At 45.9% G+C, this 27,761-nt stretch overlaps 4 protein-coding genes across 4 annotated transcripts; all 4 read left to right on the forward strand.

Moving 5' to 3' along the window:
* The first annotated feature begins 5,837 nt into the window (after window positions 1-5,837).
* LOC100837361 (pentatricopeptide repeat-containing protein At1g33350) lies at window positions 5,838-7,996 on the forward strand. The gene has a single exon (XM_003564358.4). The coding sequence runs from the start codon at window positions 5,991-5,993 to the stop codon at window positions 7,311-7,313; it is 1,323 nt and encodes a 440-aa protein (XP_003564406.1). The 5' UTR covers window positions 5,838-5,990; the 3' UTR covers window positions 7,314-7,996.
* Window positions 7,997-8,919: 923 nt separating this feature from the next.
* On the forward strand, window positions 8,920-14,623 carry LOC100828188 (nucleotide pyrophosphatase/phosphodiesterase). The gene is made up of 13 exons (XM_003567155.4): window positions 8,920-9,496; window positions 9,681-9,768; window positions 11,599-11,868; window positions 11,973-12,081; window positions 12,216-12,333; window positions 12,455-12,587; window positions 12,882-13,069; window positions 13,200-13,386; window positions 13,466-13,533; window positions 13,661-13,754; window positions 13,847-14,038; window positions 14,153-14,233; window positions 14,352-14,623. The coding sequence occupies exons 1-13, from the start codon at window positions 9,198-9,200 to the stop codon at window positions 14,412-14,414; spliced, it is 1,890 nt and encodes a 629-aa protein (XP_003567203.1). The 5' UTR covers window positions 8,920-9,197; the 3' UTR covers window positions 14,415-14,623.
* A 1,665-nt stretch (window positions 14,624-16,288) lies between these two features.
* On the forward strand, window positions 16,289-17,143 carry LOC100828489. Its single transcript, XM_024460100.1, has 2 exons — window positions 16,289-16,611; window positions 17,040-17,143. Exons 1-2 carry the CDS (start codon window positions 16,308-16,310, stop codon window positions 17,066-17,068), a joined length of 333 nt encoding a protein of 110 aa, XP_024315868.1. The 5' UTR covers window positions 16,289-16,307; the 3' UTR covers window positions 17,069-17,143.
* Window positions 17,144-20,864: 3,721 nt separating this feature from the next.
* On the forward strand, window positions 20,865-21,954 carry LOC100829092 (probable F-box protein At5g04010). Its single transcript, XM_003567157.4, has one exon. The coding sequence runs from the start codon at window positions 21,013-21,015 to the stop codon at window positions 21,844-21,846; it is 834 nt and encodes a 277-aa protein (XP_003567205.2). The 5' UTR covers window positions 20,865-21,012; the 3' UTR covers window positions 21,847-21,954.
* The last annotated feature ends 5,807 nt before the right edge of the window (window positions 21,955-27,761 follow it).

Raw genomic sequence — 27,761 nt, forward strand, 5'->3', positions numbered from 1 at the left:
TAGGAAAAATACCTAAGGGATATAAGTCTACAGATTTCTTATGTAATTCATTTGTATCAAAAAGAGGCCCTGAAATTTTTAAGATTGCTTTTCTATGCCCCAATTTTGTAGGAATAGTTTATAGTAAGAGTTTAGGTTTTTATCTGTTTCTATGACAACTATAGCATGCACTAAATCGGTATTAAGAATTTCTATATTTTTTTGATGGTGCAACCAAATAACTTTTATAGCCGTGTTTTGATCCATGCAAGACTGACATCTTCTTTTTCATCCCTAGGTTTCTCAATCCCTGCATCCTGAAGGAGGCTTAATTGAGTGATGATGGTAAACAATAAAAGATACATTCTTTTTTTCTGAAAGGAAAGCTCCCCAGACTCTGTATCAATTGATGTAGACGGCCGTTGTATTATTGAAGCCGTGAAAAGAGATCAGAGCTTAAAGTTATTACAGTTCAGAAAGACAACAAACTAGATAAAAAACATATTCCTCCCAGCGTATTGCTCTAGTGTCACCTTAGAATTCGTCTAAGAGATATCTGAAGCAGATTCGACGAACCTAAAAGTACAGACATATTTAATAGGATCTGACAATACTTACATCTGCCTCCGAATTTGCAAGTCGAATTGTCTGCAGGTTCAACTCTTGGTGTCGTTCCCTAGGATCAGATCAATCGACTTCAAGAGTTCATACTTTTGGCAATTGAAGGTATCGTAATTTGTCAGCAAGTTCTGTTGGAAGTTTCTCCAACTTTAGAAGCTTTTGCCGCTTGCCCTTGATGACAAAACCTAGAACCTAGAGATATGCTGTTTTGAGTAAACCTTTCTCACATATTTTTTATTTATAGGTATAAAAAAACTAAGGGCTTTGGGCCCAACAAAGTCCAATACATATACACAATAAAATCTAAAGGAAGGAAATAATCTTCAAAAATATATGGGCCAAGTAGAATCCAACTCCAACACAGATACAGGATTAAAAAAAAGTTTGTTAGCAAGAATCCTTGTACGATAAGGCTTTCTTGTTTTGGTATTGGTGAACACATGATACAGAGTTTTAAAACTTGGTTGGCAAGAATCCTGGTAGGATAAGGCATTCTTGTTTGGTATTGATTCATCTAAAAAAACCTATTCCTCTGTAGTCTCTGGTATCCTAATTGAGCTGGGCCCACCATAGATTAGAGTTCAACCAATTTTAAACGCACTGATCAAAATTTAGGAAACCTCGTAGTACAACAAGAACTCTTATTCTCTATGGAGTACATGAGTCGGAAACAAAAAAACTTGCTTCAGAATTCAGGTCCATTGCATATTGGGCTCCGTTCCATATTTAGCAACAGACAGGGCCACGTTAAATTATCGATCCACTCCAGGACGTTACAAGCTCGAGGACGTAGAAGGTAGAATCAGACTCGTATACGGGTGGTACTAAGCTCGAGGACGTTACAAGACTAATCTGGGACGTTAAAATATGTAAATTTTTTTACTGAAATTAAGGGCAATATTTTTTTACTCCCTCCGATTCTAAATACTTGTCTGCCCAAATATGAATGTATCTATTTTTAAAAGACGTCTAGATACATGTAATATTTCGACAACAATTTAGGATCGGAGGGAGTACTTCCTTTTGAGAGGTGGTCCTACGGACGGTTGGTTACCAACGGTGAGGAAACACGTGCCGCCACCGCGGTAGATCTCACGTTTGTGTTCTGCCGCATTGGCTACGGCCACCATCCGCGGCTTCGCGCAGGCACCGCCGTCCGTCAATCCCCAATCTGACATTCAGTCAATACAAAGTTGGGTTGTCATTTGCGTTGCGTCGATCATGACGTCGGGCTGTCGTCTGTTGTCTAATGTCTATCCTCCGAAATCGATGCTGAAATTGGTACCAAATCCAACACTCATGCCAAGATCTGTTGTCGATTTCTGCTTATGCTGTCCATCTAATCGGGATCCCGTTTATGTGGTTTTTCTGGCCCATTAGAAATTCAGAATTCAAAATCAAAGATTTGGAGATTGATCTAGAAGAAGATCATGTGCAGGATCCGCTTGCATCCCCAACGGGAGGGAGCATAACCAAATCTAACATCATAATGTCACCTATCCCTCCTCTCTTTCTCTACATCGCTAGTTCACCCCCAAATCTAACATCCAGTTGGACGTGGAGTCGTGTAATTGTTATATGTTGATCCTATCAATCCCCACCCCCTCCTCTCCTCTTTCCCTTTTCCCCACATCTATAGGTTGCTGACCAATCTAACATCCGTTGACCGTGTCAGTCCTAGAAACTCCTGACGATAATATGATGCAATCCTGATCATCATAGATGAAATTCAGATCCCAAAACCCTTGAATTTGATATACCCCATCAAACAAAATATCTACCAAAAGATCATAAAAATGTATTTATCTTTGCATCAGAACTGCAGTTTGTGCTTTTACTCTCCGACGGAAAGGCCACGATATTTGGATCAGGATTTACTAGATCCTAGCCTTTGATTTAGAGGTGACCAACAATAGACAAGTGGGAGCGGAGCAGGAAGGCGGTCTCTAGTGATTTAGGTATTAGGATGACAGGAAATGGATCTGGCAGGGTTGATATGCTGGAGACAAGAAAAGGTGTCGTGGGATGGCAAGAGAGTGATGCAATAGGAAAGAAACTGACACAACCAAGAAAATACAGTGGGACGACAAGAGAAATAGGCGACACAATGAGAAAGCAACGGAACAAGGAAGTGCGGGTTCAGAGTTAGGATGGAATAGGAGGTAAAATGACATCATGTGGGCCTAAAGGAAACAACGGCGCGCAAAAAAAAAAGGAGGTAAGACGAGGATGTTGACCGAATCTCCACCTTTGGATCTATATCTAATCTCCTGAAATATCGGTTGAAGGATTTATTTTCTTACTTCCAAATTATGTTATAGCTATTCTGCACATGTTGTTGGAATATTTGAGCATTTGGGAATTTCCACAATTTTGAAATTCATTTTCAGAATTAAAGGGAAATTAAGAAAATGAAAAATCATTCCTGCAGTGGGTCCCATGTGTCATAGAGAGGAAAGGATGGATAAGGTAGAGTAGAGGAAGAGATAAGTGAAGAGGAATTGGTCCTCTGTTCGTGAGCAGCAGAAGGGGTGACTCTGTCGCTGCGCCTATGATGCCCTCGACCGGCCCTCCTCCTCCTCCTCCTCCTCTATAACTAACTCCCACTCTCTCTCTTGTACACGAGTTGAAGCACCAGTTCATTCTCTCTCAATCTTCCTCTCCAACAAACCAAGCCTGTGTAGGTGTTGCAGTAGCGTCGAGCACACAGCGGAGGCGGCGAGCAGCAGCAGCGCCGCGAGGACTCAATCCTCGTGCTGCCGTTGTTTTGCTGCCCTGTGCGAAGGCTTGATCCAGGGGATTCCCCAGCTCCTGTGTTGTCGAGCCCGATGGTCGTGTTGGGTTCTGCTGATTGAGATCGATTTCTTCGATTGTGGTCTCACAATGGAATTCTTGTGTGGCTTTGACATCGTGCTCCAATTCCATGATTGTTTGGTTTGCCCCATCTCACGGATTGAGGCATTGTATCTCCGAAACCTCGCCGGCATACCGTGGCAATACGGCAGCGATAGGTTTTCTGGGACATCGTCTTGGACATGCCTTGCTTCAGACTTCTCGGTGGCTTTGAGTGCCATCTGCGTTGTGAGTAATTTAATTTGTACACTATTCTATTCAAGTAGCCATACTAGTGTTTATTGACTTTGGTATCTGATGCACTAGTATAGGGAAGCTTGTATGGTTTTTGTGGGCGCCGGATTGCTCTGTGAGGATTAGTGGCACTAGTGAGATTGTGTGTGGTAATTGGAGATTAGGTTAGGTTCTAATCAATCTTATTTTGTTGTGTATGCTTGCTTAGATTAATTGCTTATTCTGATTCCATTATAGCACTCTGTTGTTTTATGTTAGCCTGTACAGTGCTACTTTTGTAGAATTAATCATTGCTAACATATTGATTTGGTAAAATTACTTATCTGAAATCTGGAACCTAGTCTAGTACTTAGTATTGCCACACATATCGATGATCAGACTAGGCCATTTGTGGCAAGGGGGCATAACTTCTAGCTACTGTAGCCCGACATCTGAAGAACAAATTAGATAACACTAAATTTTGTTATATGCAATTGTTTTAGCTCACTTCTGGTTTGGATTGTTTACAGTAATCGTTGGGATTAAAATTATAAAATGGCTGAAACCGCAATTTTTGCAACACATGTTACAGCATGTTCCAGTTCCTCCTGACCCCATTTAGGAAGGTGGGTTTGCCACAAGGACGCCAACGTGTCATTGACATTCGGTTTAAAAAATTTGGATAAATTTGATCATAATTCCTATGTCCCATTTTCACTTTACTTTGCACTCGACAACTTGCCCTGCCCTATGCAGCTGACGTGCAAGGCATGGGGTGCCTTTCAGTGAGAGAAGATGGGGCTGCATATGATCAACATCCATTTATCATGTTATAAAATTTTAGTTCCTAAATACACACTAAATAGTCATTAAAAATTCTGGTCGAGTGCATAGGTTCAACATCCATTTACCATGTTATAAATTTCAGTTCAAATTTTGTCTCTCGGATTGAGAAACAAAGAAGACAAACCATGATATGAACAATAGGTAATTCAAAACCATGCTATAAAATTTTAGTTCAATTTCCATCTCTCAAATTTGGATATGAAATTTTGTGACATGGTACATTGGTTTTGTGTTTATACGTTCAATTATTTTTAGAATTTTTGACAACTTGTAAGGGGTGTGTTTCGAGTTGGATTTTCCTAGAGCACCGCAAGAACATGTTAGCCATTAGGTTAATTTTTAGCATTTATTTGGATCACAGGAATCCTAAAACACGGGAATACGAAAGATGCAGGAATAGGATGTCATGACATGTTGAATCATACATGAGTTCAGAATGCATGAATCAATAGTAGAAGTTGTTTGGTTGGACTATAGGACGAAATCAGAAAATTTACATAGACACTAGTCTAGGGCATACTTGTCATAGACAGAAAGATTTTTTTTTTCAAGAAATCTAACTTCGTGATAGAACTTCGACAGGAATAGAGTGCAGGAAAACGGTCCATAGAAATTTTGGAAAGTAAATTTGTATGATTGTTTTTTTTTCCTTTGATTGTCAGGGCATCTCTAATGAGAAAGATAGTACCGGCACTGTCCCTCTCTCTCTCTCCTCCTGCTTCAAAGCCAACGTGGATAAAAAAAGTAAGACGTCAGTTTCTTGCAGAAGAAACGGCTGAAACACAGGTACCAAGAGATGCAAGAGCCTGACGTGCGGGCCTAGCAGAAAAGCTAAGGTAAAAAATAATGCAATGTGTCGTGGTAGAGGAAAGAGATGATGAGGTGAAATAAGTTTGGGCTTTTTATTGAGGATGCCCTTAGAATCCTATCAAAATTCTATTGGATTTTCAATAGAGGCCCTTGGTCTGGTTCTGTGCGACCTTAGGGCAACTCCAGCGGGGAGACTCATTCGGGTTGGATCGGTCCAAACGGACCGACACGGACAAAACGCGCCCCCTCCAACCCATTTCCGTTTGCGTCCGGATTTTGGTCCGTCGCGTCCCGTTTCCATCCCAAATTTGGGTTGGAAATGGGTCGGGCCGGAGAACACATTTGCACTGACCCGCATGTATATGACCAATAAAGCGGACCAAATGTGTGGTCACGCCGTGGGCATTGCCGGACCCTAACGAACAAAGTACTTTGGTCTCTATGCACCGCGACTCAAACCGAAAAATAATACCGCACAATGGCCTCCCGCTGGAGTTGTCCTTATTGGGCCGCCCCCCTGGCGTGACAGTTCGCGCTTTGACCTTATTGGCCGCCCCCATGACGCGGCAGCTTCACGGTCCTGCAGTCCCGCCCCAGTTCCAAACCGAAGCAGCCGCGCCGGCGTCACGCCGCTCTCATCGCGGCGTACGGCCACGCCCCTACTCCCCATGCCCCTTCCTCAACACCTCGCCGCCGGCGAACTCCTCGACGCCCTCCGCGGTGCCGCATGCCCCTCCTCGGCCCTCCACTTGTACTCCCTCCTTCGCATTCGCCTCCGCCCCACAGATCCCTCCTCCTTCGCCTGGCGCGCCGCCCTCTTGGCGCTGAAGCCCCTCTCCGCCGCCTCCTGCCTCCCTCTTCTCTCCCACTTCCATGCCCACCTCCTCAGGTCCAACCTCCTTGCCTACCCTCACGTCGCTTCCTCCCTACTACATTCCTATTCACTGCTCTCCCCTTCCGTCGCCCACCACATGTTCGATCAAATACCCCCTGCCACCTGCAACCTTGTCGTCGTTAACGTCATGCTCGCGTCCGTCTGCCGTTCCTCCGACCTCGCCTCCGCGCGTCTATTCTTTGATGGCATCCCTGACAAGGACGTCGTCTCTTGGTCGACTATGCTCGGTTGTTATTTCTCCCACGGTCGCCTCGCTGATGGCCTTGCCTTCTTCCGAGCAATGACATTCACCACCCAACTTGCTGCAGATTATGTATCGCTCGTCACTGTCCTTACGGGCTGTGCGTCGGCTGGCTTGCTGCCACCGTTCTGCAGGTCCGTTCATGGGTATGCTGTCCGGCGCTGCGTCCCGGCCAATAGGCACCTCGGGACGTCGCTCATTGATTGCTATGGAAAGGCTGGCCGTCTTGATTATGCTTCCCGTGTGTTTGCACGGGTGCCTTCCAGGAGTGTAATGCACTGGACTGCCATGATTTGTGGGATGGCTATGCATCTGCGAAGTGATGAGGCTATCCGGCTGTTTGAGAAGATGCGTTGGCAAGGGGTGCAACCAAACAAGATGACATTTACAGCTGTGCTCAGTGCATGTGGGCATGCTGGTCTGGTGGATCAAGGGAGGAAGTTCTTTAAACTTATGTTTGAGAAATATGACCTTGAGCCAACTATACACCACTACGGATGCATGGTTGATATATTTGCAAAGGCAGGGCAGTTGGAGGATGCCTATGATGTTATCAAGACCATGAGAGTGGAGCCAAACATTATCATCTGGACTTCGTTGTTGGCGGCATGCAAGAGGTTTAAGAATTTTGACATTGCAGTGGAGGGACTGGAGAAAGTCTTGGCAATGGAGATATCTGATGAAAATGGTGGAGTATATACGCTTATATCTGACCTGTATGCCATGGGTGGGCGGTGGGATGATGTGATGAAGGTTAGGAGATTGATGGAGGAACATAATGTGCGGAAGAAAAGAGGGTCGAGCTCCATTAAGGCAGGCGAACCCCGGGGCTTGACTGTTTCTAAAGTCAGTTGATCTTCCACATGGTTTAACATCTTGAAAGGTTTGGGCTCGAATGTAGAATGGTAGTCTATTTTAATTAGACTTACTACAGATGTATACAGCAGATAGCTCCACATGTTGCTTGATGAAATCCAGTCGAAGACTTGGGGGAATATGCGGAATGAATCTTCCGCTCTGATCTCCTGCAATGTTGTCTTGACATATTGTGATCACTATTTGGATATAGTTTAGTTGGGATTATGAACTGTGATATTAGAAGAACGATTTGGTTGGTACAGGTGAGTCACACGCATATGAATATTTAATCAAGAAGTGTTATGAGTAAGCCGAATTCATCACTGAATATCATTGGCTTTCGGATGGTTTCCAGTCATAATCATGTGATCCTGAACTGTGTTTCAACCTCTCCATTGTTCCCATATGGTTGTAGATAGCAGATAAAGATGTCTTTGAGCAATTGCTGCGTATGGTTTCACGAACTCCTTGCCATTTTGGCCTTTCAGAGAACTGAATGCAGACTTACAATGGGGTTTCAGTTCAGCAGTCAACAATGCCTTTTACCGCTATACTATTTATACAGGCGGTTTTGTTGCTAACATTGTGCATTTCCTCAAATAAATTCTCTAACCTTGTCTCCTGAACTTTGTTGATGATCTGTCCTTTTGTTGAACTGTACTGGCGTTAGATTTCAAGAACTTTGCAGTGTTACACTAATAGGTATATATTCCCACTCTGCCTGTTGAAATTCTTTAAGTTACCGATTATCTGGGTCTGCATATTTAGCTGTTGTATTTGAGTTGGGAGCTGTTCTGTAATAGAAAAGGACCTTTACTCATTTAACGCGCGTATCAGTACTTGACTACTTCGTGGGAAAGCGTCCGAACAGTTGATTACAATTTACTACTGTACAATCATTTCCTCAGGTATTGTCACATTGGACGCACGGCTTAATTACACGATGGCGTGGAGTCCTAATCAACACTGTAGCCCAGTTGATGCGTCGGTTGGACAGTTGATAAAGAACTCAGGGGAAACTTTCACGCCAAGTGATTCTTCAATCTTGATGTTACCAACTGTTGAAAGCTTGCAGCATCGTCGCTACCACTGGCAATTACGGAGTACTACTACATCTTGGAGAATTTCGCATCGTCTCGCCCGCTCCGACAGCATATGCTCTGCTGCCTGCCTGTGGACGAGCCGTGGCAGCCGAGTCAACCGGCAACAACGAACCCTGCGGCTTCGTCTACTGATCGATGACTAGTTCCGTGACGCTACTAGCTAGCGGCTGTTCGAGCAAATTCAGCCCACATGGCAAATGTTCCAATCCATCATCCATCGCGTACGTACGTGCGATCCTTGTGCTCCACAGCTCTCCCTCTCGTTATTATCGTGGACGTCGCCACGCCACGGCGGTACGTACGTAGCCGTTGCGATCGATCGAGCGAGCTAAGCCGCGCGTGGTCGGGTGTTTACGTTCGGCCGTTCTGGAGAGCCTTGTGATCGCGGACAAAAGGAAAGGAATTGGCAGCCCCGCCCGGCCCGTTCCCATTGTACACCGTCCGCGCGTCTCTCGCTTTCGGGGACGCTGATATATCTCGATGCCTTCGTCCACTCTCGTCGGGGGCACCCTGTTAATTATCGTCCACACGGGGCAGCACTGCAGCAGGCAGGGACGCGTGCTGGTGTTGAAGTGGCCGTAACTAACCGCCTTGCCTTCCTCCTTTCTCTCCCGATCCCGGCCCCATCATCGTCAGACATATAGCTTGTTGCTACAAGCTACAGGTTTAATTCTGCCCGCGTGCACTCGCGCGCAATATAGCTAGCCTCGTCCCTTATTGTCTCGATCGTTGGTTAATTGTACGTGGAGAGGGGCCGAAGCGCGCGCGGTTCCGGGCGATGGGTTTCCCTTCCTTGCTCGCGCTTCTTCTCGGCCTCTGCGCCGCTGCCGGCTCGTTCTCGGCGGCGCTTTCGCCGCCGCCGGTGACGATGCACGAGAGCTTCGCGGGGAAGTCGGAGTTCAGGACGGTCAACCGCAGGCCGCTGGAGGCGTGCCTGAACCCGAGCCCTTACCTGTCGATCAATGTCAGCACCGCCGGGCCGCTCCCCGACGAGGCATTCATCAACGTGACCATCGGCGGCGTCCGCAGGCCCGACGGCTCGCACTGGGTCGCCATGATCACGCCTTCAAACTCCAGGTACGTATATTACTTTGACAACTTAAACTATCCCTCGTAGCTAGCTCGAAAAATATGTCATTTGATCCGTTTTCCTTGCTGAAACGAGCATTACTCTGACCTTTTCTCCAGTACGTACGTAAGTAGTGTTCCGATCGTCTTGATGGATCTGCATGTTAACCAATAATAGCATATGCATGCGCAGTGTTTTCGGATGTCCTCTGAGCGGCGTGAACTATATCGAGACTGGCGACCTAGCAAGTCTCCCTCTATTGTGCCATTACCCTGTCAAGGTCAGTTTTTCTTTTTCTTTTTTTGCCATGCTGTATTTTCTTGTCTTTGCTCATTCTTAGTTGTCTGTTGTAGTAGTTTTGAGAATCCAATCCAAGCCACCTAAAACTGAACTACTCCTACAAACTAAGCCTAAAATTGAAATATTTGAAGGTGTGCGACTTTAGTGAAAATATTTGAGGCTATTTATTTGTCAGTTTGTATGAAATTGGTACTTATAAATTCATTGAGTTGCCCATCATAAAGTCTAGAGTTGCACAAATTTTTTATCTAAAGTGTCCAACTGTAGAGTTGCACATTTTTCTTAAAGAAATGTACAACTACCTAATTACGAGGTCGAATATACAGAATCAATGCTTAGGGCTGTCAGCTTAGGATAAAAAGGTCTGCTTCATTATTTGTGATTGTTGAATTTTAGCTGTCACGTCCACTTCTCTTAGGGTGCATCTTGGGAATAAATGTCTACAAGGGGAAAACCTAGCAAACAACCCTTAAGAGTAAGTGCTTCGTGGACTAGTTTCTCAAGTAATTTTTTTGTTAAAAAAATCGCAGCAGTGACGAGTGCCGAATACAGCAGAAAAATGCGCACTAAGAACCAATGCAGAAACACAAGTATAAAAATGTAATAAGAAACAGTGCAAAAACCTGAGACAAAGCCAGATAAAAATGTTAACGGGGTCACCTCTATTATATTAAGTTCCTCCCTCTCACAATTTAATACTGATTGTCACTAATTTAATGAAGAACTCGCTAAATTAAATGGTGCCAAGTCCAGTGGTAATGAAAACTAGGCCTGCGGAGCGAAAAAAAACCCGGTACTGTTTGAAAGAAGAAGATCTTCTCACACAGGCCTAGAAAATCCCCAAATCTCATGCCTTACCCATACACAACGGCACCGTGGCTTTGATATGGGACAGACGAGAGGATTATTTTTAATCCTCCGGCCTAAAATTCGCTCCCAATGGGAGTCAAACCCAGGGCCAGTAGAGCCCCTAGCCACTGCGCTAGAAGCTGGTTCGCAAGTCCAGTGGTAATGAAGCAGCTGCATCCCTGGCAGAGTAGGAATCTGTGCAGAAACGCGATAGAAAATAATACAAAAGTGTGGTACAAAATGAGCATCAAGAAACACAGCAAAAATGCATCAAGAATACATGCAGTAGAAAACATTGCAGAAATACGGTAGAAAACAGTCCAACACAGTCAAACACACTCCGTACTTCTTTTTAGGAACACAGTCAAAGGCACCAGTATATACCGTAAGAACCAGGGCACGAGTATAAAGTTTTAGCACCACACGTGCAGCCGCCACGTGAAACTCTTTATGTCATCATGTTCAAAATTTCCGCTTTTATTTAAGAAGTTGTTGTGCTTACGGAAAGGAAGTCCTAGCTCAAGTTAACGATATCGCCATAACTCGTTACACGATCGAACATGTGCGTTAGTCTCACCTAAAATGCCCGTCCATGAAGCAAAGCCGTGCTGCGAAGCGTGCTAGCATCGACTATCTGCATCCGTAGACATGGGCGGCACATGCGTGCCGTCTGCCGTTGCATGTCTCCAGCAAGACACTGTCTGGCTTACGAAAGAAACTGTATCGCAAAAGACACGAACATAATTCATATAAGACATTTATGACGCATATGAAGTTTTTTATTTGCAAAAATAAATTTTACATTTTGTGATCTATTTAGAAATTTGCAAATAAATTTTATTTGCAAAAATTCACAAGACATTTATGACGCATATGACGCATATTTTTAACGTGTCAAAATTTAGAAAGTTTGAGCATCGCTGCTCAGTTACTTACACGAAGCTTTGCGGAAAGAATGCAGGCCCAGTTCGTGAAGAGCGACCCGAACTACCTGGGCTGCAAGAACGCGGCTTGCCAGAAGCGCAGCGCGTCGGGGGCCTGCCAGGTCCAGACCTGCGGCGCCACCCTCACCTTCCACGTCATCAACTTCCGCACGGACGTCGAGTTCGTCTTCTTCTCCGGCGGGTTCCAGACGCCATGCGTCCTCAAGCGGTCGGGCGTCCTCCGCTTCGCCAACCCCGCCAAGCCGCTGCACGGCCACCTCTCCAGCACCGACTCCACGGCCACCTCGGTACGTGGCTTGATCTGCAAATGCTGCCATGGTTTCTAAAATCTCAATGGTGCTTGGTTCTAAGCGCTAGCGCTGCGTGGATGTGGTTGTTTGTGTTTTACCAGATGAGAATTACGTGGGTGAGCGGGGACGGGCGGCCGCAGCAGGTCCAGTATGCAGGGGGCAGGTCTGCCGCTTCCGTGGCCACGACGTTCACGCAGAAGGACATGTGCAGTGAGTGTTCGATCATATGCTTGGCTGGCATAGCAAATTTAAGATTGCATTGTAGAAGGAGAGTTTTGTACCATTGTTATGTAAGTTGATCTGGTGCTGATTTGCCTCTGGTAAATAAATCTGTAATTGCGCAGGCGTTCCCGTGTTGCCGAGCCCTGCCAAGGATTTCGGGTGGCACGACCCCGGTTACATCCATTCGGCCGTCATGACCGGACTCCAGCCTTCACAGTCCTACGACTATCGCTACGGAAGGTAAAGTTCTCATATGAACTTGACCACTGATTGGGCCTCCACCATGTTGTGTAACTGTGTTCAAACTAATCGAGATGCTTCATGGGTCATGACTCCGCTGGTATATTTCTTGTGTATGCAGTGATTCTGTGGGTTGGAGTGACACTACAAAGTTCAGAACACCTCCTGCTGCAGGATCAGATGAGGTGTCCTTTGTGATCTATGGTGATATGGGGAAGGCTCCACTGGACCCATCAGTGGAGCACTACATTCAGGTACCAAAATATGCTACATCAGTGTAGCACAAAAATGTTCTTCTGTTTGCAGGTTGTACTTAGGGGTGCAACTTGGTGACCCTCGGGGTACCTTTTGACCCTCCTTAGTTCAAACAAATGAACTAGTTTTTCAAAAAGTTGTGTTATTTTAAAACTTTAGTTCATTTGGTTGAACTAAGGAGGGTCAATGGGTATCCTGAGGGTCACAAACTTGCAGCTCTAGTTGTACTGTAACCTCTCTGCACGAGATGCGCCCTTGTGTCTGATGTTGATGTTCCTGACACGCATTTGCAGCCAGGGTCAATCTCCGTTACCAATGCAGTGGCCAAAGAGATGCAAACCGGGAAGGTGGACTCGATCTTCCACATAGGAGACATCAGCTATGCCACAGGGTTTCTGGTCGAGTGGGACTTCTTCCTTCACCTCATCACGCCGCTCGCTTCTCAGGTCTCCTACATGACCGCCATCGGCAACCACGAGAGGTAATTTCTGACATCCAGATTCCAGAACCTCGAGCAGCATGCATGCAGTGGTTGGGTAATTAACAATGTATGTGACATGCGCCACCAGTAAGTAACACGAGAGCTGATGAAATGCCTTCTTTTCTTTCAGGGACTATGCAGGGTCTCGGTCTGTGTATGTGACCCCGGATTCGGGCGGAGAGTGCGGGGTTGCCTACGAGTCGTACTTCCCCATGCCTGCCGTTGGCAAGGACAAGCCATGGTACTCCATCGAGCAAGGGAGCGTCCACTTCATTGTCATGTCGACCGAGCATCAGTGGTCAGAGAAGTCTGAGCAAGTATGTAAATTCCTAATTTCAGAATTGGCGATTACAGTTTACATGCTGATGTTTCTTGAAAACCTCGTTGTGTGAACAGTACAACTGGATGGACGAAGATTTGTCGTCGGTTGATAGATCCAGAACTCCATGGGTAATCTTCATTGGGTGAGTTCAAGTTCAATACCTTTCCTCCTCTGAAACTCAAGCTAAACAAAATTGACTTTGCCTTTCCAAATAATACCTGAAATTCAACCTAGTTCAGTAACACCTGCCATTTCAATGACCATTACAGGCATAGACCAATGTATTCTTCCATTCAAAGCATACTGCCCAGCGTGGACCCAAACTTTGTCGCGTCTGTCGAGCCACTCTTGCTAAATAACATGGTAAGAAAATAGCCATGTGACCCCATCTGATCTGATCACAAGTTCACAGTACACAAACTATTTGTTTGAAATGTTTTGGCTTTTGAGAATAGGTGGATCTGGTTTTCTTTGGCCATGTGCACAACTACGAGAGAACCTGTGCCGTCTACCAGGGCAAGTGCAAAAGCATGCCAAAGAAGGATGCGAATGGAATCGACACCTACGACAACAGCAACTACACCGCACCGGTCCACGCCATTGTTGGAGCAGGGGGGTTCAGCTTGGACGGCTTCTCTAGTATTAATGTAAGAGTTAACAATGAATTATAGGACTTAATAGATAATTGGTCATTAATATAATCCTGCATTAGCATCTAATATATGCTATTCAACCTTGTATTTTGCTGTCCAAATATGCAGCGGAAGAGCTGGAGCGTATCGAGGGTTTCAGAATTCGGTTATGCCAGGGTGCATGCCACAAGAACCGATGTGTTGGTTCAGGTCAGTTTTAGCTTTCTTTTTTCTTTCGAGAAGTTCTGGAAAGCATCCGTTTGAGTGTTTATAAATGGATCAGTGTTTGCATATGAAGCCTGAACAGTTGATGATCTGTTTTCTTCAGTTTGTAAGCTCGAGTACGATGGAGATCCAGGATCAATTTAGAATTGTGAAAGGAGGCAGGTGATCTAACACTATCTACAGCTCAAGACAAAACAAGGAAAATAAGGGGAATTTAGGACTAGTTTTCTTTTATTTGCTATGAACTGAAAATACTAAGTAGAGGCTGAGTTACATCTTACACATCAATGTATAGCTTTTTTTGACGATCATGTATAGCTTTTTATAGCTGTGTACACGTTACTATAATAAAAAAAGTTGCTCCTTCCATACCAAGTTTATTCCTTGAGAAAGCCAGCAACACAGATTTCTGCAGGCTTGTAAATTGCAGTGTGTCTAGTTCTGATACTACAATTAAAAAGCTTTGCTGAATCCACGGAAGCCCAAATGTTACTACATGGTCTCTGAGCTTATGCTTATAGTACGTTCTTTGCAACACTGAACTACAAGCTAGAACATACAGAAGAATAATATGTTTGGATAAGTCATTGGTAGTTTAGTTTAATACAGCACAAACCAGAGTGAGACCAGAGCAACATGCATGGATCTCTGGACTCTGGAGTCATGCTAGGTGAGGCTCCGGCCAGTGTCTATGTTTTTATCCAAAGCAATTGTAATCATCTGATTCCTGATTAATATATATCCTTTTGGTTAAAAAAAAACATGCATGGATCTAATGTATCTGCACTTGTATCTATCACGCTGGCAAAATCTCTGTAGCAGTTTAATTTCCACGGTCATCCCGGTACCCTGTCAAACTTTTGCTAGACCAGCACAATACGTGTGTGTTGCTACAGACTAAAAAATAAACTACTCCTACATATTTAAAGAAAATCTTGTACTGTCATGTATCGTCTCAAATCAAATAATCTACAGTATACCCTTTCTCATCTCAATGACTGACGCAGCCTGAAGGTGGCGGACTACTGCCACCGACTGAGAACTGTATGAGAGCAAAATAATGGAGTTCATGAAAATATAAGTAGTGCAGTGGCTATTGACATGTAGGTCTGGTGCTGAAACTGAACAGTTGAACACAATTGTGTATGATCCTTAGGCAACACAACTATTGAACTGATAATGTCTTTGATACAATAAACCATTAGTAAGCCAGGTTTCCTAGCCGTTACCCGTTACATGTGCTAGATGAAGTCAGTTGTTTGGATGCTATAATCTGAGGTCCAGCAAATTGAAATCAGACATCTGGTGCATAGGCACCTGTTAGCAGTTTGCCGCAAGAATTTCGTTGGAAAAAAGAAATTTTTGGAGATTGGCGTGATGCGCATGTATTGGTGCATCCGTCGTATAAAGGGCTCGCGAATAATGAATTGATCGCCTTGAGAGTGGTGCAGCGAAGTTTGTCACTTTGTTTTGGTATGCAAGTATGCTAAAACAATACTGCTGCTAAGAGCTAAGCACTGACGCACTTGCGTGGTTAATACCAGAAATGCAGCTTTATTTGCACGGTTGATACATAATTAATGATAGGAAATCTACGCCTGAAAGTGTTAGTGAAGGTGTTAGCTAGGCGCCCTGTCATTAAATATACCGGATACCCTGTCACTGATTTTCTACGGGAAATGCAATAATAAGCTAGCTAGTGTCACTGTCAATTCAGAAAATTGTTATTCTGGGTACAAGATGCTTAATTCTACATGCATGGATGTTCTTCATTTCCTAAGAAACAGTAACTGGACGACAGAGCTTGGTAAAAGCAAGGCACGCATAGATAAGCGTTAGCTGTGCCATAAAAAAGGTACTAACCCCATATGTACACCCAAAGCACTCGCCCTTTTCCGAACCATGCATGATCCCTATATAAACCCAGCCATCCCATGACAAACCCACAGTACATAACACACGAAGCCACTCACATTTGTAGCACGTAACAACTGAATTACTGAAACTTCTTATCATGGCTAGGCTTGCCTTTGTGTGCTTGGTTCTCCTTACCTTCGCCATGGCCGTGGCGGGAGCGAGGCCGCCGACAAATGCGCCGGCGGCGGCGCCGGTTGCCTCGGGCCCGGGCAACTGCGACAGCGACCTGCAGGATCTGATTACCAACTGCCAGGACTACGTCAAGTTCCCGGCCGACCCCAAGATCACGCCGTCGGCGGCCTGCTGCGCTGTGATCCAGAGGGTTAACATACCGTGCCTGTGCAACAAGGTCACCCCGTCGGTCGAGCTGGTCATCTGCATGGACAAGGTCGTGTTCGTCGCTGCCTACTGCAAGAGGCCCTTCAAGTCTGGCTCCAACTGTGGAAGTACGTATATTATCATGAAATTTTCTATCTATTCATAACTGTACTGAAATATTTTGAAGGAAACTACGGCGGCTGTACTGAAATATCTTAAATTTCAATTAAATTTTTGAAAATCTCAGTCACATTTCTAGTCTTTGGATTGACACATCTGACAGTGCAGCCCCGCCTCCATTTCAATCGATATGTTACCTAGCTAGAAACCAAATTAAATTTGCAATAACGTTTTTGCTGAGGTTGCACATTGTCAATACCGGGACTTCAATATAACTGATGTGCAATTTAGAGAACTAAGATTTATGAAAATTGCAGGCAACTAAAATCTGAAAATTACCAAAACTGCAAACCTATATGTGTCTATGTCTAGCTCCAACCCCAATTGTGCCCATGCTTCATGCATTTAATGGTCATGATTTATTTATTTATTGCAGGCTTTCACGTTCCTCTTCCGATCGCATAATGCAGCACATATTTCTGGTCGATGATCCTGAAGATCGCGGATGCTATTTTCCTGCCTTCGCTTTTGTACTATTTTATTCATCCACTGTATTAAGTAAATAAAGTCGATGGCGGATAGCATGGCTTTTATAAGATTGGAACCACTTGTTCTAGTTTTGTTTAGAAGACAATCGATTTTGTGGACATCAGATCTACACTGACAGGTTATTAACCAGACCAAAGAGACAATTCCGACAATTGTCTTTAAACAGACTAGATGCTGCGTATTTACTCTTATAAAAGACGTTGAGGGTACCCTTCAACACTAGTTCATTTGTTTGAACAAAGGTGGGTTGAAGTCTTGGAGCACACCTTCAAGGTCACCTTTTTGCACCAGCACTTCCCAGCCAGCTTCAGTTCTTTGTTGCATGTTCTAAATAATTTGGGCCGGTTTCACTGATCACATGGGTTGAGTCTAGCCCATGAACAAGCCTAGTGGCCTAGGTGCAGGAATCGTTTGGTGTTGGCTAGATATGTGACAAAGATTGGGAAAAATTAAAAATTAAAAATGTTGTTGTTCTCGACAACAATTAGAGTAAGGGGTGTCAATGCTCGATGGCACAAGTGCGGGTATAAAAGTAGGTCGTGTACGCCGGCCTTATAGCAAAGGTCGCCGTACACTTGGACAAGTTGACACGTCGATATTTTTTGAATAGATTCGGTCGATCCTGCGGGTACGACTTAATCCTATGTTAGGAAAAGCTTCGAGGGGGTTGTTAGCCAGGTGCTTGGGCCGAGCGGATCTTCCCAAGTCACCTTTAGCGAGAGATTCGTCGGGGCCGCCTTGTACTTGGACCGAACGCGTCTTTCCAAGTATTGAGGTTAAGATACCCTCGGAACTCTAACCCAATCTCTTCTCCTTCGAGCCCGTGCCAACCAAGGTTAACTCGGAGCCTCGAAACTAGAGTCCCCTAAAAGGCTTCCTCGAGGCCGGTCGACTTTCAGTCGATAGCGGCGCGCGAGAGCGAACCTTAGAGGGAACACTCTAACCCTCTCCCCTTGAGTTTATTCAAGTTGAGAGTGAATGATACATGCCCCCATGGGGGGGTATTTATAGCCTAGGGATCCATGACAAAAGACCATGGTTATTCTCGAGGGAGAGAGAAAAGTGGGGGCAAAATGGTAAAAGTAGCTTCTTGGTCCATAACTTTTGTGTGCACCATGTGGGAGAAAGTGAGGGTTGAGAGGCTTTCTTGCCTCCTACTCTAACTCATTCCACCCTTTGACCATAGGATGAGAGGCTTGACTTGTTGACTTGTCTTCCTTTGTCACGTAGGATTGATTACGCCACGTGAGCGTCTTGACTCATGCTTGGAAAATATTGACTTAGTCGTCGCCACGCAGGATTTACGGCCCGGCTCATATAAGGGTTTTTATTTTACTACAAAAAAAAATACAAGCATAGTCTGTATACTTATTTGGCATGATAAGTTTGCCTGTCAACTTCAAAATGAGTGGTCCAATAAACTACTCTGGTTAGTGTTTTACTTTGGTTCAGAACGCGAAGTTGGGGCACCTCTCGTCACGTTGGGAGAGTGTTCCATCTTTCCTTCCTATCTGTGCGAGACTTACCCGTTAATCGTGTTATTGACCAAACTGAACCACCAACCATATTTTAGCGACCAAATAGTCAATTGAGGTTGAGTGGCCAAAGCGATTCACTGCACAAGTTTAATGACCATAAGTATGTCATGTTGGGAGAGTGTGCCATATTTCCTCCCTATCCGTGCCAGACCCTGTTAATCATGTTTTGGACCAAACTGCAACACCAATCAGAGTTCAGCAACCAAATAGTCAATTGAGGTTGAGTGACCCAAGTGATTCCTGCACATATTTAAAGACCATAAGTACATTTTACTCTCTTTTTTGGAATGTGTATATGTGAATATGTGCAAAATGTAATAAACAAAAGGTTACCGAAAATGTAGACATGTGTCTGCATAGGAGCTAATTGTTCACATTTGTCGATACAACACAGACACAGGTGTCCAAGTGTTGCCACTTGTCTATGCAAGAAGCAGAATTGTTGACACTTGTCGATCTAAGAAGTACAATTGTTAGCACTTGTCTACACAAACAACACAAGTCTTGACACTTGTCTACTAAGACCATCTTTATCTTTGTCTTTAGTGAACCCATTAGTTTTGCATCAAAAAGATTTGTACGACATTAGTGAGCATTAAATTACTCCCATGGATGCACCTATAGAAACTCAAGTGTCCAAGTGTTGCCACTTGTCTATGCAAGAAGCAGAATTGTTGACACTTGTCTACCTACGAAGTATAATTGTTGACACTTGTCTACCTAAGAAGTATAATTGTTGACACTTGTCTACACAAACAACCCAAGTCTTGACACTTGTCTATCAGGACCATCTTTATCTTTAGTGAACCCATTTATTTTGCATCGAGAAAGAATTGTACATTAACACACTCCCGCCGACACACCTATATAAACCGAAGTATCCCCCCCCCCCCCACATCGCACTCACATAGAAACCACACAACTCCGATTTAAACATCGGACAAGGAGAATAACCTACTACGGCAAAACTCCTCAAGTTCTTCTTGGTCATCGCCTTCGTGGTTGTTGTGACGGCCGATGACTGTGAGAGCGATCTAAAGGGGCTGGTGCAGGAGTGCAAGCAATATGTGTTGTTTCGTGCAAACCCAAGGATACCTCCTTCAGACGCCTGTTGTGGCGTGGTCAAGAAGGTTAACGTGCCATGCCTATGCAACAAGGTCACCAAGGAGGTCGAGAAGTTGGTGTGCATGGATAAGGTTGTGTATGTTTGCTAATTTCTGCAAGAATCCGCTCAAGCCTGGCTCACAATGTGGGAGTAAGTGTTTTTCATCAAACTCTAATATGGATGTGTATAGTACTGATTCTTAACATATATGTTCCTTTTATAAACGATCGATGACTTGTTTTTCTTGTCTTTTGCAGGCTATAAAGTTCCCGGCCAATGAATTACTACTGGCCTAGATTGGATTTTGGTCTTGAGATGCTTGTAGTATGTGAGATCAGGTTGTGCCCAAAAAAAACAATGAATAATTACTAGGGAATGTGGCCGATGAGAGGTGAAATAATGAACTCGCATTAATAAAAAATTATCCTCCAATTATGTCTCTGATTTCGGTGCTTTATTTTCGTTGTTCATGTAGTTCGTTTTGTCTTGGTTCCTTTGAATATGAAGGTAAAGAAGAAAAAACATGATAAATTATTCAAAAAAATCAAGATTAAGAAAAAAAAACATGGTAAAGAATGTGGCCGATGAGAGGGGAAGAAGTTGGGGAAGAAGGGAGATGGGGAGTGGGACCCAGCGGCAGTGAGAAGGTTGTTTTCACGGTGTGGTATTGGACGCGAATCTCAAGACAGATCGGACGGATGGGATAGCAGGAGTAGTGTGCTCGAGTGTAAAAAAATCCTGTCTCCTGTTGGGATTGACAAAAGTATTAAGATTTTTTGAGGGAAAAGTTATTAAGATTTTAGTTCGAGTCTCCCTCAATCCTCTCCAATCGCCAGGTGGGTGGAACGGAACTGAGTCCTTCTGCCGAACGTATCGCCATTCGCCAGTGTCGCTCCGCGCATTCGCCAGTTTCGTCCGGGCACGCTCTGTTCGAGAGCAACTCGTGGAGCAGCGCGCGCTGGTCCGTCTCGGCACGCTCCAACCTCAGGCGCGCCACGCGCCCTGCTCGCGCCGCGCCACACTGCTCCTCCCCTTACCACGTGTGCTCCTCTCGCGCCCACGCACCGCCCAGCGCCTTCCTCCAATAGCAAACTCGCTCTTTCTTTCCATCCCCCTCGGCCCTCGCCGTCCTCGTCGCCTCCCCCAAACACCTTCACGCGCGCGCGTACTCAACTCACCTGCAACGGATAGACACGACGTACAGCACCAACAAACAAATGCGCACAATGGCGGCACGGCGGGCGGCGCCGTCGGCGACCCAGGGGCCGCCGTGGGAAGCGCTTCCCCTGGTGGCCGCCTTCCTCGACGACGCGGTGTCCCTCGCGGCGGCCTCCTGCGTGTCCACCTCCTGGCACGCCGCCTTCGCCGCCGACCACCTCTGGGCGCGCCTCTGTCGCTCCCACTACCCGTCCGCCATCGCCCTCCTGCAAACCGACAACAATGGCATCATTAACGGCACCGGCGACCCACGCTCACGCTCCTCCCCGCACCGCCGCCTCTTCGCGCTGTTCCACGCTGCCGCCTCCTCCCGCCGCCGCCCGCTCCCAGCGCCCCGCCTCGCGCTCGCCGACGTCACCTTCGCCATCGACCTCTTCACATCGAGCGGGAACAGCATCCTCTCCTTCGCCGTTGCCGCCTGCGACGCCGGGGCTAACAAGGGCGTGTTCCAGTTCGGGGTGGACGTGAGTGGCCGGAACGCGGTGGCGGGTCCGGGGGAGCAGCATTGGAGCGTCCGCTGGACGGCCGTGCGGACGCGGCTCGGAGACGGGCTTGCTGCGCCTGCGCTGCCTGCGGCGGCAATCGTGATGATGGAGGCGAAGGTGCCATCGTCAAGGGCCGGGGAGCTCGGCGGCGGAGAGAAGGGGGAGGCGTGGGCGTCGGAGAAGCTGCCCGCGCCTGGGTGCGGCGGCGCGAGGATGGAGGCGGAGGTGGTGGTGGAGGTGAGCGGGGAGGAGAGGCGGGTGGAGACGGTGCGGTTCGGGGTGTTGCTGGATTGTAGGTACGTCAGCGTCGACGAGGGGCTCAGATACTTGCAGCATTTCCTCTTGTAATATTGCAGCATTTCCTCTTGTAATATTGCAGCATTTCCTCTCTTGTACTGCAAATCATGTACAGTACTGCAATGTTTTATTTCACCGGTACACCAGTTGTGGACAAAAGACGCGCACTGCCTTGCAGGCCTTGCGCAAGGCTAATTTTTTTAAAATAATACGATTTTTTTAATATTTTTTAAAATAATACGCAGTTTAATTGTCTTTCAAAAATAACACGGCCTCAGTTTGGGCCAGGCCGATTAGGTCCAGTCGGCCTCGCCCAGGCCGACGGCAGGCTGGCCTCCCAGCCCGCAGGCCGTAGGCCCAGTCGGCTTCCGACAGGCCGACTCGTCCATTCTGCAGTTACCTACAAGCTTTAGGCTAGGATAGGCAGGGGGCTGATGCATGCATGCATTCGGTCCACTTTTGCTGGTGAGCGTTGTGCATGCATGGGGTTTCTTATTCCTGTCCTGTCCTGCACAGTCCGTAGCTAGGGTGGCAGTGGACATGCACCTACTGCACGCATGGATCGATGCATGCGCTGAGCGGAACTACCGTGCGCGTGGTGTGCGGCACCCAGTCGCCCTGGCCTAAGCCGACTGGGCCTAATCGGTTTGGACAAGGCCGACTGCAGCTAATCGGTCTGTGAGCTGGGAGGCCGGTCCGCTGTCAGCCAGGGCGAGGCCGATTGAGCCTAATCGGCTTGGGCCAGGCCGACTGGAGCTAGTCGGCCTGGCCCAAGACGAGGGTGGCCTAGTTTTGCAATTTTTCAAAAACATGTATTATTTTTAAAAATGAATAAATAATTCATATTATTTAAAAAAATTAGTTGCATTGCATGGTGATGGTGTCTTTGAAACGTTGGCTCGTTTCCGCTTATGTCCTGGGTGCATCTCTACATGTGTTCGTGTTGTAAAACGTTCTTTTGTGGTACTAGTCCACTTGATGCTCGCTTCATGACCGATCACATCATGAAATTTCAGTATGCAGCGAATCACCGTGTAAATTGGCACCAGATCATGCAGGCTACGAAACACACACGCAGTTAGTTATGCAACCAAGTTAACAATTAAGAACATTCTTTGTTTTAAGAGGCAAATACTCACTCCGTCCGAAATATTATATGTATGTAAGACATATTTTAGTATATAGATACGTTCATATTTAGACAAATTTGAGTCACTTGATATATGACGCGGAGTTGAGTATGACAAGAAGATCCACAATCTTAATAATGCGGTTCCTTCGAATCCGCCCGAAGAAGAGCTTTTTTGCAGGTTTCCTTTTCGATGAAAAAGATTTGGGGGCCCAGGAGCAGGCTGTCGACCCCATGGTGGAGGAGGCGCTCTCTCCTCCACGCAGCGGCAGCGATGTCGACATCCTGACATTTGGGACAGGAGTTGATTCTTTGACCACCGCTGCCTCCGTAGATGGGTGCCTGGTCGCTTTGGCTGGGTTGGGCCCGCTCCTTGGTGACAAAGCTTTCGGACCGGCTCTCTGCGAACCGGACCCGTTCGAGACTTGTGGGTCGAGCCTGTTGCTTATGGAGCCAACTGCTCAAGATCGGGCCGTTTTGCTACTTGGGCCCCCTCCTGTGGTGGGCTGCAAGTCAGCGTTGGCCTCCCCGAACCTTATCGATGCTAATTTGCAGTCCTTCATCGCCGAGCTGACCACACCTGTGCCGGCCACTGTTCTCTGCTCGCCGCCGGCGGAGTCGGATATGAAGAGCTTGCCCAACCCCCGCCTTGCGGACGGCGCTGACGTGAGGAAAAGCGGAAGGCTGGCGGCCCAGCCAACTCGTGGCCTATCCTCCATGGACAGGGCACGGCTCGTGCTTCTAAAGAAGAGGGGGGGGGGGGATCTCCGATGGGGATGGCACTTCAGCCCCTGACGAGCTCCTCAAGTACTGGCAGCTGTTCTCCAAGCCTTTGCCGCCCAGCTTTGTGGCGGCGGTCTCCTCGCTCGTGCCATGTCATGGCAATGCAGATGCGACTCTGAAGGTGGGGGAGCCAACAGCGGCTTAGATGGTCAAGTTGACCTCTTGTGCGTCGATGTATCTCAGGTTCCCAATGTATCTCTCCTCTCTTTTGTCTATGTGGTCGTGGGTTTGGTCGCTGTTGTCTATCTGTTGGTCAATGTTGTTGGGGTTCAGTTCGTGGGCTGTGCTTCAGTTGGAACACAGGATGTGGGTTGAGTCTCTGTTTGTGGAATGTAAGGGGACAATCCAGCAAAGAGAAGAGCTATCTCCAATGTCGTGCAAGATTTGAGCTGCAATATTGTGTGTTTACAGAAGACTAAGATCAATAGCTTCGATCGGTCTCTGGTGATTGAAACTTTGGGTAGTAATTTTGTAGACAGTTTCATTTTCTTGTCTGCCGTTGGCACAAGAGGAGGAATTTTAATTGCTTGCAGCAGAGACTTCGACATTTCTGCTGATCATCTGGCGGCAGGGAGCTATTCAATTACCGGCACCATCAGAGATCGATCCAACAACGATGAATGGTCCATCATTGGAGTTTATGGTCCACAGGAGGATGGGGAAAAAAATCCTGTTCTTACAGGAGCTGGGAAATGTACAGCATGTTGCAATGCAAAAATGGTTGATTTTGGGAGATTTCAATTTAATATGCAGAGCAAATGAGAAGAGTAGCAATAATGTTAACCTGCGAATGATGGGAAGATTTAGGAGCACCATTGATGATCTTGAGCTACTGGAGATTCCTCTCCTTGGTAGGCGTTTTATATGGCCGAGTGAAAAGCACAACACAGTCCACACCAAAATTGACAGGGTGCTTATCACTAAGGATTGGGAGACTGCTTTCCCGCAATATCAGCTTAGACCGGCTTCCACATCGGTCTCAGACCACTGCCCGCTAGTTCTCAAGAAGATGCAGGTTCAACATTATTGGGGTTTCAGATTCGAGCAATTTTGGATGGGTATTCCAGGTTTCCAGGAGGTGGTGCAGAATGCTTGGAAAAAAGAGGTTCGTGCTGTGGATGCAATAAGGCGCCTCCATATTCAGCTGTCCAGAACATCCCGCGCTCTGAAGAAGTGGAGCAAGAAAATCAGAAGATCAAATAGGCTGCTGGAGGAAATAGCAAATGAGTTTATTTTCCAATTAGATCTCGCCCAGGAAGAGAGGGAGCTTACTGTCAAAGAAAGAGATCTTAGAAAGCTTCTAAAATCCAAACTGCTCGGTCTGGTTGCTATCGATAGAATTCGATGGAGACAGAGGTCCAGAATTACGTGGATCAAGCATGGGGACGCAAACACAAAATTATTTCACCTGAGAGCTAACGGCCGGAGGAGGAAAAATCATATACATGTGTTACATGAGCAGTCTAGGGAGGTCTCTGATCAGAAGGCTAAAGCGGCGATCCTCCACGATCATTTCAGAAATTTGCTTGGTTCGTCTGTGACAAGGAATATTTTGTTTAACTGGTAGGCTAATCTGCAACATCTTGATGCCCCATTTTCCATAGAGGAATTGTTTGTTGCTATTTGTGATATGCATGCGGAAAAAGCACCAGGCCCTGATGGTTTTTCAGGGGCCTTCTTCAAGAAATGTTGGGACATTGTCAACCAATTGCACGATCTTAGAGGCTGGCACTGGAATTTGTTAAGCACGGCTCACATTGTTCTTCTACCTAAGAAAGAGTCTGCGTCGACAGCGGTTGATTTCAGGCCAGTCAGTTTAATGCATAGTGTCTCTAAGATTTTGTGCAAGATGCTCGCTTGTCGTCTTGCGTCAGAGCTTCCAAAGCTGCTCTCATCTAGCTAGAGTGCTTTCATCAAGGGAAGGAGTATAAATGATAACTTTATGTACGTCCAGAGCGTGATCGGAGATGCTCATTTGAAGAAGAAGTCGTTGGTTTTCTTGAAGTTGGACATTGCCAAAGCTTTTGACTCAGGTTGATTGGGGCTATCTTCTCGAGGTCCTGCAGCATTTTGGTTTCGGGTAGAGATGGAGAGATCTAATTTATTTAATTTTGGCGTCTTCGTTCTCAAGGGTGCTTCTCAATGGGATTCCAGGATTACCGTTCTCTCATCGTAGAGATTTGAGGCAGGGGGATCCCTTGTCCCCCATGCTGTTCATTCTTGCTTTTGAGCCGCTGCAGCGTTTTCTTCAGAAGGCTATCGAGAGCAATGTGTTGTCCCCTATGCATCTTAGATCTGCGAGAATAAGGATAAGCATGTATGCTGATGACGCTGCATTGTTCCTAAACCCTGTTAAGGCTGAAATCTCTGTAGTTCATCAAATGCTTGCCACTTTTGGGGAAATTTCTAGGCCGAGGACTAATTTTGAAAAATGTGTGGCTTACTCAGTAAGGTGTGAGGATATTGACTTGGATGACATCCGGCATGATTTCGCGGGAATTAGGGGAGCCTTCCCTTGTAAATATTTGGGTCTGCCACTTGGATTAAGGAAGCCAAGAAGAATTGACATTCAACCTTTAATAGATAAAATTGCAGGGAAGCTCAAGACTTGGAAAGGGAGATTGCTGTCGAGAGCCGGCAGATTGGTCCTGATTAACTCAGTGATTACTTCTTCGGCTACTTATTTCCTTACTTCCTTCTCGGCAAATAAATGGTCAATCAAGAAGATCGACAAGCTCCGAAGGAATTTTCTTTGGAAAGGTGAAGAGGAGGCTCATGGAGAAAATTGCATGGTTAATTGGAGGGCCGTCTGTGCACCAAGAAAGGTTGGTGGTCTTGGAATTAAAGACATAGAGTGCTTTGGTAGAGCTCTGCGCTTGAGATGGTTGTGGCTGCAGTGGATGCCGGAAGATAGGCCGTGGAAAGGAGCTGCCATTCCTTGTGATGCTACGGACAAGGCTGTTTTTCAGGTTTACTCTACCATTACGGTTGGGAAAGGGCAGACGGCTTCTTTCTGGACAGATCATTGGCTGGATGGGGAAGCTTTGTGTGATACAGCACCTAAACTTTATAAACTTGCGAGAAGGAAAAAGATCACTGTCCATCAAGGTTTGGAAGGAGGAAACTGGATGCTAGGGCTGCAGCGAGTGCACACTGAAGTTCAGCTTGAGTCCTTCATCAAAATCTGGGATAAAGTACACTCCTTGGTGCTGTCAAATAATCCGGATTTGATTGAATGGAAGCCTGACAAGAAGGGGAAGTATTCGGCCAAATCTGCTTATGAGTTCTAGTTCAGGGCCAGAATTCAGCAACCACACCTTGAGAGGACTTGGACAATTTGGGCTGAAGGAAAAATTAATTTTTTTTCTTTGGATTCTAATTCAGAACAGGCTTTGGACAGCAGATAGACTTCGGGCTAGGGCTTGGCCTCACAATGACAAGTGTTTATTCTGTGATCCAACCATTGAATCGGCGAGACATTTATTTCTGAAATGTCCTTATGCAAAAGAGGTATGGTTCCTTTTCTCCCAGGAAAATGAAAGAGTGGCTTGGGCTGTTGGGGCAACAACAGTAAAAAAATTGGTGGCTGCAATTGACAAGAGGTTCAAAGAACAATGAAGTCATTAAAAAAGAGGTTACAGTGGCCACCTACATTATTTGGAATCTATGGATTGAAAGAAACAGAAGAACGTTTGAGGGAAAGATTAAAACTCCGAGTGCTTTGCAGGGGCAAATCAAAGATAGCATAGACGAGTTTGAAAGAGCTTTTGCAAGTAGCTATAGTCCTTGTACAGCTGAGCTATTTTGTTCATAGCATCGGTTTTCTTCTTTTAGTTCGGTTGTAGTCTGTAAGTTGTTGTTTCCCTCTTCTTAATGCAAAGGCAGAACACCTGCCATTTCAGTTCAAAAAAAAAGAAGTGGATCTACTTCCTCCGATCCTAAATTGTTGTCGAAATATTACATGTATCTAGACGCTTTTTAAGAATAGATACATTCATATTTGGACAAATTTGAGACAATAATATAGGATCAGAGTGAGTACAATTCTACGACT

The sequence above is a fragment of the Brachypodium distachyon genome, chromosome 2 (genome assembly GCF_000005505.3).
Source record: "Brachypodium distachyon strain Bd21 chromosome 2, Brachypodium_distachyon_v3.0, whole genome shotgun sequence".
NCBI lineage: Eukaryota > Viridiplantae > Streptophyta > Magnoliopsida > Poales > Poaceae > Brachypodium > Brachypodium distachyon.